At 42.8% G+C, this 15,509-nt stretch overlaps 1 protein-coding gene across 4 annotated transcripts; it reads left to right on the top strand.

The window, feature by feature from the left end:
• Positions 1-14,708, top strand: LOC307122274 (pyrethroid hydrolase Ces2e-like). Of its 4 annotated transcripts, XM_079810303.1 has the most exons (10): positions 21-146; positions 7,402-7,591; positions 7,670-7,804; positions 7,882-8,014; positions 12,185-12,262; positions 12,393-12,540; positions 12,856-12,943; positions 13,136-13,293; positions 13,543-13,602; positions 13,701-14,695. In XM_079810303.1, exons 1-4 carry the CDS (start codon positions 101-103, stop codon positions 8,012-8,014), a joined length of 504 nt encoding a protein of 167 aa, XP_079666429.1. In that variant the 5' UTR covers positions 21-100; the 3' UTR covers positions 12,185-12,262; positions 12,393-12,540; positions 12,856-12,943; positions 13,136-13,293; positions 13,543-13,602; positions 13,701-14,695. The 4 variants fall into 4 exon arrangements, with proteins under 4 accessions (XP_079666428.1, XP_079666430.1, XP_079666429.1 ...); XM_079810304.1 differs by having other exon boundaries at positions 17-146; positions 7,882-12,262; XM_079810302.1 differs by having other exon boundaries at positions 1-146; positions 7,882-12,540; positions 13,701-14,708.
• Positions 14,709-15,509: the final 801 nt, after the last annotated feature.

The raw sequence follows: 15,509 nt of genomic DNA, 5'->3' as shown, positions 1-15,509 counted from the left end.
GTGTAAATAACCGTTCAGACAGAGCTTGTGAACGGTCATTCTGCTGCAGGACTGTCTTAATAGCATAGCGAGGCAGGAGTCTGTCGTGTTTTCACTCTGCATGCTGATCGCACTGACTCTTCAAAACACTGTGAAAGCAGAGGATGGTAAGTCAGATTAAAGTGTCATAATGAGTGGGTTAACTTGCACAACAGAATGCTAACTGCTTTCTCGTCAAGGTAAGAAAACTGCATTTGGGCGTTGCTAGACAGAAAGCTCTACTGGGGCACAGGCCCCAATTACTTTTTTCTTGAAAGCCTGCATGGAAAAGTGAGAAATTAGAAAAATTAGCTTGCAATGCTCCTGTACATTGTGTCGGGGGTTACTCTTTCGCTGTAAGCCGAGCTGCGTACCGCTGACTGCCGGAAGCTAGTTATTTTAGTCTATAAAGTTTTAAATATGGATATTTTTCTTACACAAATGCGCCACTTCACTTCAACCAAGCAGTTATATGATGGACAGATGCACTTTTATGGACTTCAAAAGTGACCCAACAATTCACTGCCATTGTAATGCTTGGAAGAGCCAGGACATTTTTAATATAACTGATTTTATACGTCTGAAAGAAGAATGTCATATACACCTTGGATGACTTGAGGGTGAGTAAATCATGAGCTAATTTTCATTTTTGGGTGAACTAACCCTTTAATAGGCCTATTTATGAAAATATTTATCTAAGTATCTTCTACATACTTTAGATGAACATTCTCAACATGTTGTATGGCATAAAATGCATACTTCTGTATATGTAAATAATGAAATTGGAGATAACTTTCTTGCAGATTTGCATTCTTCTAAATTACACAATGATAATAATGACTAATTCAATCTTTTTCAAGAATTTACAATTACATATCAAGAAACTAGTCATTTTATGACAATAACTACAAGTAAGATATATATTCCAAAAGAAAACCGCAATATTTACACATGATTTGACAGTTTATTTTAATAAATATCAAAAAATGTAAAAGGTGTGCATCATAGCTGACACCTATGAACACTTACAGTTGGTTTTATTACTAAGTCATTCTCTTCAAATGCTATTTAAGTTAGAAACGTGTATACAAACGTTGTATGTCGCTGTAGAGGCGGCCCCTACATTAGCAATATCTTATGTTTACCAAAGGCTTTATTTTACACATAAATCGAAAATCTTGAGGGAACCAGACAGTGGTGAACTTGGCTGGGAAATTGGGGAATACATATGGGAATGCATCACACCTATTGAAGTTAGAAACGTGTCGTATGTAACTTTAGAGACGGTCACTAAAAATAAATATTATTATTTCATACTTCCTGTACTATCATAAAGGGACGATGTTGTATGTTTCTGAATGAATGGATGAATTGTATACTTTTGGTATGTTCTCTTTGGAGGCTTTATACTGCCGTGCGTTTATGAGCTCAAGTGTTTGATTGCGATTATCTGATGTTTGTTATTTCAATGAATCAAAAATGGGTTTTTGTCAGGAAAAGTCAGGGAGATTCAGTTCTGATTCATTTGGTTCGGGAGTAGAGATAAAAGCCCACAGATTTAACTAAGTTAAGTTTCGTCCAGTTATGTTTACCACAGGCTTTATTTGTAGATTGTTCATCGTCTTATAGTACCTCTCTCAAACTCATCATCTCTCTTTTCTGCTTCCCTGCCCTTGCTTGGTACACAAATATGTTCTGATGAGTTAAAGGGTTAGTTCCCCCAAAAATGAAAATTCTGTCATTAATTACTCACCCTCATGTCGTTCGACACCCGTAAGACCTCTGTTCATATTCGGAACACAAATGAAGATATTTTTGTTGAAAGCTGATGGCTGAGAAAGGCTTCAGACAGGCCTCCATTGGCATTCAGTACATTCACACTTCCAAGATCCATAAAAGGCACTTAAAACGTCGTTACAAAGTCCATCTCACCACAGTGGGTCTACAATAATTTTACGATGCGACGACAATAGTTTTTGTGCGCAAAAAAAATCAAAATAACACCTTTATCCAACTTGTTCTTGTCTTCCGTGTGTGCCTCCACGACGCATGCGCGAGAATATGACGTAGCGCCGGGGTTCGGGAATCCATGAAATGTACACTCTAACCCCATTTTGAGAACTACGCCGAGACCTAAAGCACGATCAATGTAGAATTCAACAGCTTAGAAACGCGCGCCTTCCTCTGCTTGTAAACAAATCGCTTCTGGGTCATGTGTCCGAACGCCGGATCTGCGTCATATTCTCGTCATATTCTAACCCTTTAAATAAGATTATCTGTATTATTTAGGAACTTTAGTTTCATCATTTTTTTATAGCCTACCTCAACAACTGCGTACAGACCATAACTGACTGGACTTCTGTGTGCAGTGTGCACTAGTGTGCGCTGGCTGCAGTTGCTATGAAGCGTGCGCACGCGTCAGTTTGTGTTTGTGTTTTTGCGTTGATTTTTCAAGCGTTGATTGGGTTTCTACGTTGCAAAGATCCATTTCTTATTTTGCGCGATTATCAATCTAAATACATTGACAAATATAGTCAAATGTAAAAATTCAAGCTTGAGATTTTACTGGGCACATTGACTAGACTTGACATTGATAGAATGCATGAGTTTACTAAACGGTAATGGGGTATTCGGGCGGAAGTGGAAGGTGTGTCGATCGGGTTTTGCTTTAAATAAACTATTAAAGGCGTGTGTTATATAGTTTCAGATGGATAGCGTATATAAAATTAAATAAATAGCAATAAATTAACAATGACAACATAATTTGTATAAATATGTATAAAATAGTTTCAGATAGCATGTATAGCACATCTAAATTACTTAAGTACATATAAAATAAATACAACTACAATGTGTCTTTAAAATATAAAAAAAAGTTTCAGATGAAGTATAGCAGGCATAGCATATGTAAATTAAAATAAATAAATATAAATTAGTATAAAATAGTTTCAGATAAAGGATAGCACATTTCAATTAAAATAAATGTATATAACATAAATGCAAATGATAAAACTGTTGCAACAGTTGGAATCATTAATATGTACGCCCCCAATATGCCAGCACATGTTCAAGACCAGGCTGAATTACACAGCCGCATCATCGGGAGTTCTGCAGGTATTTTGAAGAAACAAGCTTCAAGCGAGGATAGCGAAAATGGCAGATCATGGAAATAAATGTTATGTTCCAGGCTGTGCAGGGGACGTGAGGACTTTTCATATACCCTCCCACAGAACAAAACTGTCAACAGGCATGGTTGATGTTTATCTAAACGGATACTGCAGCCATTTAATTCAAATTTGTTCGGCCCATTTCACCACATACAGTTTTTCTAACCTGGGACAATATCAAGCAGGCTTTGCTCAGAGTCTGATACTGACAAAGGGGCCATTTCAACTATATTGACGCAAGCAGTAAGTAGCGATTTTATCCACTTCTTGACTGTCAAAACCATTAAATTGAAAGTTTCCCCTGTGTGTTCTAGATCCAACGCAAGATGCTAGTACAGTAACAATAGGAAACTCCAAGTAACTAGCATGCATATTATTTCCTGCCAGTGTTGTCATATAAGTCTACAAAATACAACCGTATGTATATAGCAATCCCTTTTGTCGGATAGAATTATAATTTAGCCTATATTTCATCAACAACACATAACTCAGGAGCTAACATTAGTTTAGATGCTTATAGCTCACTCGATCCTTCTAGCTAACGTCACCTTCTCCACCACTTAAGTTGAAACGATAGTCATTTAACAAAGCATCTAGTCAATTTGTTAAAAAAAAACTTTACTGTACTGTACAAACAACATATTTACGCGCAACCCAGTTCGCTGTTTAGAGTTTGTGATTCAAAGTGAAGAAGCTATCATTGTAAAATCATACAGTGACACATTACAATAATTAAAATGTTTTTACATTGCTTAAACAATTCTTTTAGTAATTCGAAATCATTAGAAAACACCCGATTGATTTAAAAGTCATAGTTATCAAAGAAAATAATAATTTACAGAAAATAGCCTATATATACTGTATACAAATAGTAAAACAAAAGCGAGGGACAATGATCGGTGCTAAAGCAAAGAAAACAAAACATCCACCAACTTATTATTTAAAGTTCTCGTCTAACAAAGAAATAAAGACAAAAATAAACACACTCCACAACTAAGCTACACTAACTAACAAACATAAATACATGGGGTAGCATCTGCTCCTTACCTGGTGTGTAGCCTATAAACAATTTCAAATCATAATGTGTTATAATTTGTAGGTCACGTGACATGCTACTATCCCATCGCTCCGAGTCCGTGATTACGAATGAATAGTATAATCCTTTCCTCTGGTCACTTTCGGGTCTTTATACAGGGAAGGCGAGCTCCGAATGGTTCTTTGGGAGAGATGAGCAAATGATGATTGACGTGAAAACCAACCAATCGTGATCCTAAGAATGAATGACAGCTAAGAATAATATAGAGAAAGGAAAAAAGAAAACAACCAACATATGTCTCGGACATAACAATAGTTTCAGATGAACTATAGCATTTGTAGCATATGTAAATATGTCAAATGAAAATAAAATCAAACCAAATAAAAAAATTAGCATAAAAATGCTTAAGGAAGCGAGCAACAAGGTCGTTTCTTTCTATAGCCTGCCCTGCTATAGGATTGTGTGAAGCTGCTGTAGCTGCAACATAGACTTTAAGAGTAGACATCTATCCATTAAGTCTTGAAGAAATTACAATATCTGGAATATGTCACAAGTTAGAGGGTCATCGCCACAGGTTTTACACCAGGAGGCAAAGACGGCCCATTTCAGGGTGTAGAGACGTCTGGCCTGAGAGATAGTGTTTAGGTTATTCTAAGGGAGGTTTGAAGGCTCCTTGTTGAGAAACCACACATTAAGGTCCCACAGCTCGGGTCTGGGGTGCCATATTGTCCCTCTCGCTTGGGAGAGGAGGTCCCGTCTCAGAGGGATTGGCCATGGCTTCAGGGGTTATAACCGAGACAGCTCTGAGAACCATGGTTGGGTCCCACCAGGACAAAGAGGAGCCACCAGGAGGACTTTGTGGGCACTCTCCCTGGCTCGCTTGATTACCTGTGGAATCAGAGCGATTGGGGGAAAGCATAAATGAGGAGGCTGGGCCAATCGTGGGCCAGCGCGTCCTTGGCTTTTGAGAAAAATATTGGGCAGTGATGATTGTCTTCGACCTCTGCCTTCCCGAAGATGTCCCAAATTCTCTAATCTGAGTGGGGGTGAAGTGACCATTCCTCTGAGGGAAGGTTGCTCCAGGACAGCATGTCCTAAGGCTGGGTGGTTGTTGCACAGAGCTCCCCAACCTGTCTTGGAGAACTTTCCTCTTGTCCATCGTTCCTATCGCCACGCCTTGCATGAACCAACAAGGGTTCGCCCAAGGGGCCAGGGCTGTGACACATGCCTGGTTCACCTTGAGCGAGAAATGGCCATGTTGCCAAGCTAAGGGCGGGATCCGTGGTTTCAGCCAGAACTGCAGAGGGCGCATGTGAAGCAACCACATCTGCAGAGCTGGAGATCCTGAACTCATTAGGCCTAGCATTTTCTGAAACATTCTGAGCAGCAGAAAAACTCTGGGTGTAAACGTTTGCGCAAGCTGCTGAATGGCCAGAGCACGCTCTGGAGTGACTGTGGCCCTTAAGAGGGTTGAGTCTAAAATTATCCCCAGGAACGACACACGTTGGCTGGGAGATAACAAGCTCTTTGCAAAATTGAAAAAAATTGAGTCCCAAGCACTCTAAATGGTTGAGGATAACAGATCTGTGGAATATATGTCTCAGAGGGGAGAGAGCAGCATCCATGCACTTCGTGAAAGTTGGGAGCTGGTGGGCAGGGGGCAGGCCGAACGGCAGGACTGTATATTGATATGCCCCTCTCTCGAAGACGAATCTCAAAAATTGCCTGTGATGGCATTTGCGGGAAGATCTGTTTCAAAGTGATCATTCTGAACGAGCGCTTTATCAGGACCCTGTTCAGATGTCTGAGATCGAGGACGGGGCTGCGAAAAAGAGACCAAAGTCACCACAATCCGTCACTCAGTATCCTTCATAGAGTTATAACACATATAACCTCACAGGTGCACATAAGCTAAGTAAACAAATGTAGATTTAAAGTGGTGTTTAGGCTTGTAACTTTATGACACATGCTCAGATTGTTGAAAAACACATCAGTTGATTACAGTTGATGCTCCCGATAATCCATTGTGCCGATCTCGAGATATTCCTCACAGATTTTGTGTTGATCAATGCAGTAGTTTTGAAAAATATTACAATTAATTTTTTAGCTGCTAGGTGGCGCCTGCCGGGGGTACTCTCCGGTTTAGAGGAATAACTCAGCGCTTGTAAAGAGTTGATCAAAAAACTGAGATTCTAAGCTTTAAAATGATACATATTTTGATACCTTTTGCTATAGTTTTGGAGTTATGAGTCTTTAAATTTGTGAATGTCACTCATAAAACAACAGTTTTAAAAATATCTTCTGGGTGTCAAGGACTGAACAAAAAGGCTTCCTTTGTTCCAAAACGCTGTAGCTTTTGATTACTTTATGCTATTACCACAAAATCCAGCTGCAGACCACGTATAGGGGAACATCACCAAAAAATTATTTTTCTGCTCCCCTATTTCCTTCTTGAGTTATTGCATGTCAAATAAGAAAGATTTGTACAATTATATTTAAAAATTAAAAACTAAATTAAATTTTATCAGCAGTTTCTCAGCATTAGAATGTCCAAAATGTAATAAAATGTATATTTTCTAAAAATATAAAAAGTGTGCTAACACGATACCTACCTTTTGACTCTCCTTGCGATAGTTCGGAGTTATGAGTCTTTACTTTTGTGTATGTCACACAGACAAAACAACTCTAAAAATGCCTTCAGGGCTTAAGGGGTTAATAAAGAATGTGAAATTAACATCTAATTTTTGAAAATTTGCTCATTGCGACTCATTTTGCCAGGCCGGGTCACATATATTACTTTTTTCTTGATGTTTACAATACATGAAAGGTAAAAAAAATTCAAGCTTTTGTTGTAAATTAAATAAAAACTATATTAAACAAATGTGTAAAAAAAGAATGCATTTCTAAGAGTTTGGCACATGCTTTAAAAAAATAATTCAAGTCTCCGAATGGTTTGGGCCTCACATTGTGGCCTGAATTTGGACCTGAGGCTGAGTATTTCAGCATTGGACTGGAACAGAAACCTGGAAAGGACCTGAAGGGAAAACACTTTACTTTCATGACTCAAACCCTCCCACGATTAATAAATGAGTGAAAGGAAGGCAAGTTATCAGTATTGTTTTTTTGTTTAAAAAAGGCCCACTGCATAAAATTAAGAATGGTTGCATTTGTTTTTGACAGGACCTGTAGTACATACCAACTTAGGATCTCTAAGAGGTTCCTTCCTGACTGTGAAGGGCAAGGAAACTGTCGTCAGTAGCTATCTAGGTGTACCGTTTGCAAAGCCACCTGTGGGGCCCCTAAGACTGGCTCGGCCCCAACCTGCAGAACCATGGCAAGGAGTGAGAGATGCAACCAAACAGCCACCGATGTAAGATGCCACACAACCGTATTTAAATTCAAATGTGTTTAGACATTTCCAGTATCTAATGTACCATGGTTTCTTTAGGTGCATTCAGGACAGGAAATTGCATATCGTTAAGCTGGAGTTTCTCTCTATGGATGTGGAGGTTCCTGAGGTCTCAGTTTATATCTTAACATCTACACTCCAGTCAAATCTGGCGAAGAAGATGCCGAGTTACCAGTAAGTTCAACAACAGCTTTTTGTGATTGAACGACCTCATAGAGATAGGGTAGAGAATGTTTCCTTGCGTTTCCTAGGTCATGGTTTGGATTCATGGTGGAGGACTTTGCCGTGATTCAGCTTCAATGTACGATGCTCCGTTCTGTCAGCGTATCAGGATGTGGTCGTGGTGCTGATTCAGTACAGATTGGGGCTGCTGAGGTTCCTTAGGTTGGTACCATACATTATTTGCAGTTACCCCGGATCATACCATGCTTAATGAAAGTGGAACCATCACCAATATAGATTTATTTGCATTTTTTTATTATTACTATGAGGTGCGAATATTTGCTCTGACAGCAATTTGATGAATTGGGATCCCTAACAAAGCAGCACTATTGCTGCCCCTTCCAGCACTCGGCTTATGCAGCGAGGGTTGATTACTGATGTTCCACTTGACCAATACAGTAAGACTATAGGATAACACGGGGAAAGTATGCCCTTTCCATTCAGAAGAGAACATTATGGAGACCACATTCTACCCGTAGGGAGGTGTCATGTGGAAGTTACACATATGGGCTGGCCATTTAGGATAGTGCTACATATGGAAGTTCTCTAAAGTGCCTTCAGCCAAATTAAGAAGAAATCAACACCGGCAGGGATGGTAGAGCGGACTCTGCCAAGGGAAAGACATGGGCTAGATGTCACGGAAGAATAAACATATGGGATCACCGTAGGGATGGGGATGAAGTCTCTACTCTCCGGGAAGCACAGGCTGTCGTGAGAGCTTGTCGGCTGCACGATTGAGCAGGCCCGGAATGTGAATTGCACAAAATGACCTCAGATGCTTCTGACTGCATAGGAGAAGATCGCGGGCGAGTCACGACATATGGCTGGAGCGTAGACCACCCTGATGGTTGATGTACGCAACGGTCGTACAGACCAGTACATCGTTGCCTCGTAGCTTGATTTGAGGCAGCCCAGAATAAGACATACTGCTAGCAACTCAAGGCAATTGATGTATCAATGCAGTTGGGGAACCGGTACAGCAGTTGGCCACTGGGGCAGGATGTTTTTAATCGCCTCCTGTCACCGAACGACATCTCAGCTGGAGGAAAGGGGAAAGGGTACTGGCGCACCCTTCGCCAGTTGGGTGTTGATCTCCGCACGCATGACAGGGCCTTGCCACCCACCATGGTATAGCAGGCTCCCGAAACCCAGGGAGGAGACCATGCGAACTGAATCGCATAGCCGAGCCTGATCGTGCGAGCGAGTCAGCTAGAGAGATTGGGAAGCTCTAGCCAAGCTCCCAAAAACTGAAGCAGTGGGGTCATGCGAACCACATGCGTACCCACAATGGGGCAGAGAAGCGGAATGACCGGCACAGACGTGGGATGCATTGGAGCATCCCAAGGTGTGGGTGGGGTCGTGTTCCGCGCCCTGAGAGAGGAGACCAGGGAAGCACCAGCGTTCCACTGGGGCCTCCTCTGACAGGGGTCTGGCAATAGAGGGGGCTGAGAGTGGCGAGGCTGTGTGTCTCCCTCGACACAGACAGTTCCTACGCTTTGCGTTCGAGGTGAGAGCATATCAGAACAAAGTCTTGCCCTTCGGGCTGCCCCTGTCACCTCGCTTCTTCACAAAAGTCGCAGAGGTAGCAATTGTTCCGCTCAGAGAACGCAGCGTTCGGATTCTCAACTATCTCGACGACTGGCTCATACTGGCTCAGTCTCGGGATCAGTTGTGTGAACACAGGGACCTGGTGCTACGTCACCTCAGCCTGTTGGGCCTTCGGGTCAACCAAGAGAAGAACAAACTCTTTCCCACACAGAGGATCTCTTATTTCGGAGCTGGATCACAGAGGAGCGAGTCCGGTCAGTGTTGAACTGCTTGAATACGTTCAAAGGCAGGACAGCGGTCCCACTGGACAACACTGCGACCGTTGCGTACAACCGTCAGGGTCGTATACGCTCCCGTTGCATGCTCCAACTCACCCGCCATCTCCTCCTGTGGAGTCAGAAGCGCCTGAGGTCGCGTCGGGCCATTCACATCCCAGGTGCGCTGAACCAGACAGCCGATGAGCTCTCTCGTCAGTCGACACCACCGGGAGAGTGGCGACTCCACCCCCGGAGCGTCCAGCTGATATGGGACCTCTTCGGAGCCACGCAGGTAGACCTGTTCGCCTCTCCGGACTCGACCCATTGCCAGTTGTACTATTCCCTGACCGGGGGCACCCTCAGCACAGATGCACTGGCGCACAGCTGGCCCTGGGACCTACGCAAATATGCATTTCCCCCAGTGAGCCTTCTCGCACAGACACTCCCTGATCTTGCAAGATCAGGGAGGACGAGGAGCAGGTTTTGCTAGTTGCACCCTGAACTCGTTCTCTGAACTCGCACTCTTTGCGACAACCCCTCCCTGGCCGATCCCCCTGAGGAAGGACCTGCTTTCTCAGGGGCAGGGCACTCTATGGCACCTGTGTCCAGACCTCTGGAAACTCCATGTCTGGTCCCTGGATGGGAAGCGGAGGTTCTAGGTGGCCTGCCTCAAGCAGTGGTAGACACCATCACTTCTGCTAGAGCCCCCTCTACGAGGCACTGAAGTGGAACCTGTTCGTTGAATGGTGCTCTTCCCGCCGGGAAGACCCCCGAAGGTGTACGATTAATGTTGTGCTTTCTTTCCTGCAAGATGGGCTGGAGTGAAGGCTGTCTCCCTCCACCCTCAAAGTGTACGTCGCAGGTAAGTCCTTAGGGAAGCACAACTTAATCGTCAGGTTCCTCAGATGTGCGAGGAGACTAAATCCTCCTTGTTCAACCTCGGTACCCTCTTGGGACTTAGCCCTGGTGGTCAGAGCACTTCAGGGCACTTTGAGCCTTTAGAGTCTGCAGAGCTAAACATCCTGTCCATGAAGACAGTGATCCTGACTGCATTGGCCTCAATCAAGAGGGCAGTGGACCTGCACGCACTTTTGGTCAACGAATCGTGCCTAGAATTCGGGCCGGCCAACTCTCACATTGTCCTGAGACCCCAGCCTGGATACGTGCCCAAGGTTCCCACCACTCCCTTCCCGGACCAGGTGGTGAACCTGCAAGCACTGCCCTCAGAGGAGGCAGACCCAGCCCTAGCTTTGCTCTGTCCCGTCCGTGCTCTCTATGCCTATGTGGATCGAACCCAAAGCTTTAAAACCTCAGAGCAGCTCTTCATCTGTTACGGAGGCCAGCAAAGGGAAAGGCTGTCTCCAAGCAGTGGTTAGCCCACTGGATAGTGGATGCTATCGTCCCAAGACGTGCCTTGCCCGTGCGGGGGTGCGAGCACACTCCACAAGGAGTGTAGCTTCCTCCTGGGCACTGGCTCAGGGCGCCTCGCTGACAGATATATGTAGAGCTGCGGGCTGGGTGACACTTAACACGTTCACTAGATTCTATAGCCTCCGTGTAGAGCCGGTATCTTCCCGCATCCTTGCCCCCAGTGGCCAGTAGGGCTAAGTACCGTTCTAGTGTCGGCTTGCAACTCCACTCCCGCCCTCTGGGCGGATACATGTGTCTATTTTCTCCAGTTGTGTTCCCTGGAAACGGCTAACCCTGTCGAGCTCCTCCGTCACCCTGTCTGTGTCAGACGTTGCGGCCGTCTGATGCCAGGCCTGCACCCATATGCTTGTGGAACGTGTGTGTAGGCTGGGTATCCATGTGTAGCGGTTCCCTAACGCCAACCCCATATGTGTATTCCTCCACGATACCAGCTACCCTACTCGGCTAGCCCAGTGTCTTTCCCTTGACAGAGCTCGCTCTGTCATCTCTGGCGGTGTTCTTTCCCCCCTGGGGCCAGGTTGGATCCACCCCAGAGACTGCCATAGGTAGTACTACCCTGATAGGTTAGTCCTTATGTGTATTCACCACCTCTCCTTCCATTGAAGGACGTGGCTCCGCAGCATACCATCTCTCCGAGACGGGCACGTTTTCCCAGCGTTATCCAATGGTCATACTGAGTGGGTCTTGCAGGAACAGCTGTGACTGACCGCTGGAAGGGCAAGCAAACCTGGCGCGTTGGTAGGGATCCCAATTCGTTGGTCAGTTCCGACATACGTCGAACGTGACCGACTGAAAGGGAACGTCTTGGTAACGTATGTAATCCTCGTTCCCTGAAGGAGGGACGGAGACTTACGTCCCATCGCCAGGTGCTGTGCATCAGCTGAAGGCCGAGTTACTTGTCTCGGCTCCTCAGTTGAAAACGATATGCGGTACTTCCACTTCTGTATTTATACCCGCACTGCGGGGCGGATCGTGGAATGCGTAAACCGCATACCAATGTTTATTGGCCCGTTTCTAAACACTCAAAGTAGATTTGAGTTTTATTTAGATACGTTTTATTTTTTGATGCATAAAGTTTAGTTTTATTTTGCCATAGTATCTTTCGGGTTCTGGATGGGTTGATGGGATGGATAAAAAGCAAGCCACAAAAGCTTTGACCCTGCCTTATCCTGACGTAAGATACGACTCAATACAATGCTCAGTTACATAATGTAATATTAACCTTTCAGTGAGAAGTACATTGGAAATCTTTCTTCACTTGTTTTTCTTTGAATTCTGTGTGCTTTGAACGCAATTCCCTTTAGCCCATAGACCGATGGATCATTGACCTGGTGGCAAAAGAGTATCTGGGCAACACAAACGATCCTGTTAAAATCAGAGACCTTTATAGAGAGATGATGGGGGACGTGATTTTTAATATCCCCGTCCTCCAACTGGCAAAATACCACAGCGGTGAGAAGCAGTGAATTGCTCATTTATTCATATTTAACTATTGCAAAACTGTGAAAGGGTGTCGTAATATTTGCAGAGTCATTTGAATTAAAATAATTTAAGGAGTTATATTTAAATTAAACTACTTTATTTATATATATATTATATTTTAATTTCAGAATGCAGCCAAATCACCTAACTGAATCATTGAGTTAGAGAGAAAAAACTAAAGTCAATTGTGCATGTTTTCATTATCCTTTAGCTCCCCAAAATCACAGTGAACTACTCTTTGGGTAAAACCTTATTTTCATTTATTTCAAATGTCTGTAAAACAAGGATCTCTTGGCATGGCTTCGTTTGGAGATGGTGGTCAGTCGGATTCTACGTCTCTATAATGCACTCAGGAGTTCTTTTGGAAGCATCCGTAAGTAAAAGCCTAGTTTAGATGATTTTGAAACCTATTTGATGAATGATATTTCCATCTAATGTTACATTGTATCATTTTCTTTGCAAATATGTTTTTGGTTTGTCACAAGTTGACACAGTTGCAAGGAATATTTGAATGTTTCAAATTATTATTAGTTTGTTTAGATGTGCCTGTTCTTGAACTCCACAGATGAGAAGCAAGCCAGGTGTGCCAGGCTACGTGAAGTGTTTCAGGACCCAATGTCGGAGATCCAGCTCCTATTCTACCAGTCGACACTGATAATATTAACACATTTCAACCTGCTCTTCCAGCCGCAAGACCCTTGTGTCTATCTCCTTCATGAACAAGTACATAACACTTATCGTTGCATTTAGTTGGTTATTTGTAGTTGCACTCTCAAATATATTCAAAGTTATTTGTCTACTTTCCTATTCACTTAACTATTTTAGCGTTATTTTAGCCCTGTGCCTTTTATAATTTAATAATATATCATTTAAATATATATGATCATTTTCAAGGGGGTATATTTTTTAGGGTAATGTGTGAGTCCGTATTTTCGATAACCTAAGACTTTTACTTTTATATGTGTATTCAAGATCAGGTTTTTTATCAAGAAACTGCTGTCCAAGTTAGGGATGAGGAGAGCCAATTGCCAGGTGAATATTAGGAGTAACAAAAACAAAGGTTTTATATAATGTTTGCATCGTATGCAGGTCTTCTGTTACTCTAAGCACTAAATTATCCATACCTTTAGATGGCTTCTCAGCTTGGTGTTGGCTTCACAGCAAGGACGACATTAAACCGCCTTGTGGAAGCAGGTGAAGTCTCCAAGGACCATGTTGCAGCCAGGAGCTTTTTTGTCAAAGCAGTCGAGGATGCCACAGCTAAGCTCCCACTACGTCACCCTGTGCTGGAGCATTCAAGATTTGTTGACTTCAGACAAAAAATGGATACCAGCTTGGATGATGTGCTCTACTTTGTTCATAGGTAGGGGAGCGCGGGGCACAACCTGGCGGGGTTAGTTGTAACGCGCATGTTTTAACCCTTTCCACACATGCCAGAATGACGAAACTTAGTGTATTTACTAGTTGCCATATCAACATTATTTAGAGAAAAAATAGCCAAAATTTAAAAAAATCTCTGGAAGATATTACTGAACCTCCTGCAGAGGTAGTGAAGCAGGCCAAAACTGCCTCTGTGGCATACAACAGGCCTAATTTGTGAAACTTGTGTGTTGTGGTTTTCTGGAGAGGTGGAGTAACTATTATGCATCCCTTTTGTTTTGATGTTATTGTTTTATATGTTTGTTTGTTGTTTAATCACCTCTGTCTTTATTTTTTTTATAGTGCAATCAATGCATTTTGAAAAAGCGTTTCCATTCTATTAGTTGTTTTTTGTGTGTGCATAAATCAAGGTTTATATTAAGTAAACAAGGACTGACATTTTTAAAATTAGGGCTACCAAAATTTTCTGAGCGCGCGCACACTGACATTTTACAGAGTCTCACTCCAGCCAAAGTCCCAAAGTTGGCAACCCTGTAATACAATGTCAGGGATTGCTATTTTCCAGAGGAGTTTAGGGCTACTGTAGAAACATGGCGGCACAAAATGGCGACTTCGCTGTGATTTATGGAGATAGAAATGGCTCATTCTAAGTTAATAAAAACATAACAGCCTTTATACTCCACTGAAAACTTACTTATGTATATTACTGAATGAATTTCTGTCAATAAATCCTCATAAATACCACACACTGCACCTTTAAATGATATGAGATTTTGTGCCATCTATGGGAAAAACACAGACCCTACTGCAAGTCCCTATAATATATACACATAAGCATTTTTAGTGTGATTCCTATGTAGAAATTCGCTTCCTCTACTCCATCTGCATTTCGCGCCACAGCAGTGACGTCACGTGCAAACAAACAATAGAGACAGAGCGACACGCGTCATAATCTGAAGACCACGCCCACCGGGGGGGGGGGGGGGGGGGCAATCAAACCGTCTCCATTGACTTTGCATTGCGTGAGGCTGCCTTTTTTGTCATTTCGGACTTATAACAAAAAACTGAACAATGTATAAAAGCTGATATGTGACAAGGTGTACAGCAAACAAGCTAAACAAAACCCAGAAGCAAAACCCCAGACGTTTTTATAAGCTGTTGACCCAAAAACGAGCGCCATATTACACTGAGAACTACGGCGACTAGAGGGAACGTGATCAGCGACAGTAAATATAATATATAAAACGGACATTTGGATATTTGACTTAACAGTGACAAAATGTTTACTGCACACATAGACATATTGAGGCATACTGAGTGTCAGGATCCCAAAATTTCCCCATTCTTCCTGCTGAAGCTTCACTTCGTATTGCCTGTATCCAATTTTATCTTCTTAAACTCGTTTTTTTGAGTCGACAGCTTATAAAAACTTATTTCTGTGTTTTTTAGCTTGTTTGCTGTGTCACATATCAGCTTTTAGACATTGTTCTGTTTTTTGTTATAAGTCCGAAATGACAATGAGGCAGCCTCCCGCAATGCAAAGGTCAATGGAGAGCGTT

Source organism: Gobio gobio (assembly GCF_949357685.1).
Source record: "Gobio gobio genome assembly, chromosome: 25".
Taxonomy (NCBI): Eukaryota; Metazoa; Chordata; class Actinopteri; order Cypriniformes; family Gobionidae; genus Gobio; species Gobio gobio.
The sequence above is the reverse complement of the archived record's forward strand: the minus strand, read 5'-3'. Positions and strand labels throughout refer to the sequence as shown.

Coding starts and splice junctions, on each gene's coding strand:
- LOC307122274 (XM_079810301.1), top strand. CDS start 12,883: ATGGTGGTCAGTCGGATTCTACGTCTCTATAATGCACTCAGGAGTTCT. Junction 12,944..13,135: donor GAGTTCTTTTGGAAGCATCC/GTAAGTAAAAGC, acceptor TGAACTCCACAG/ATGAGAAGCAAGCCAGGTGT. Junction 13,603..13,700: donor TGAGGAGAGCCAATTGCCAG/GTGAATATTAGG, acceptor CCATACCTTTAG/ATGGCTTCTCAGCTTGGTGT.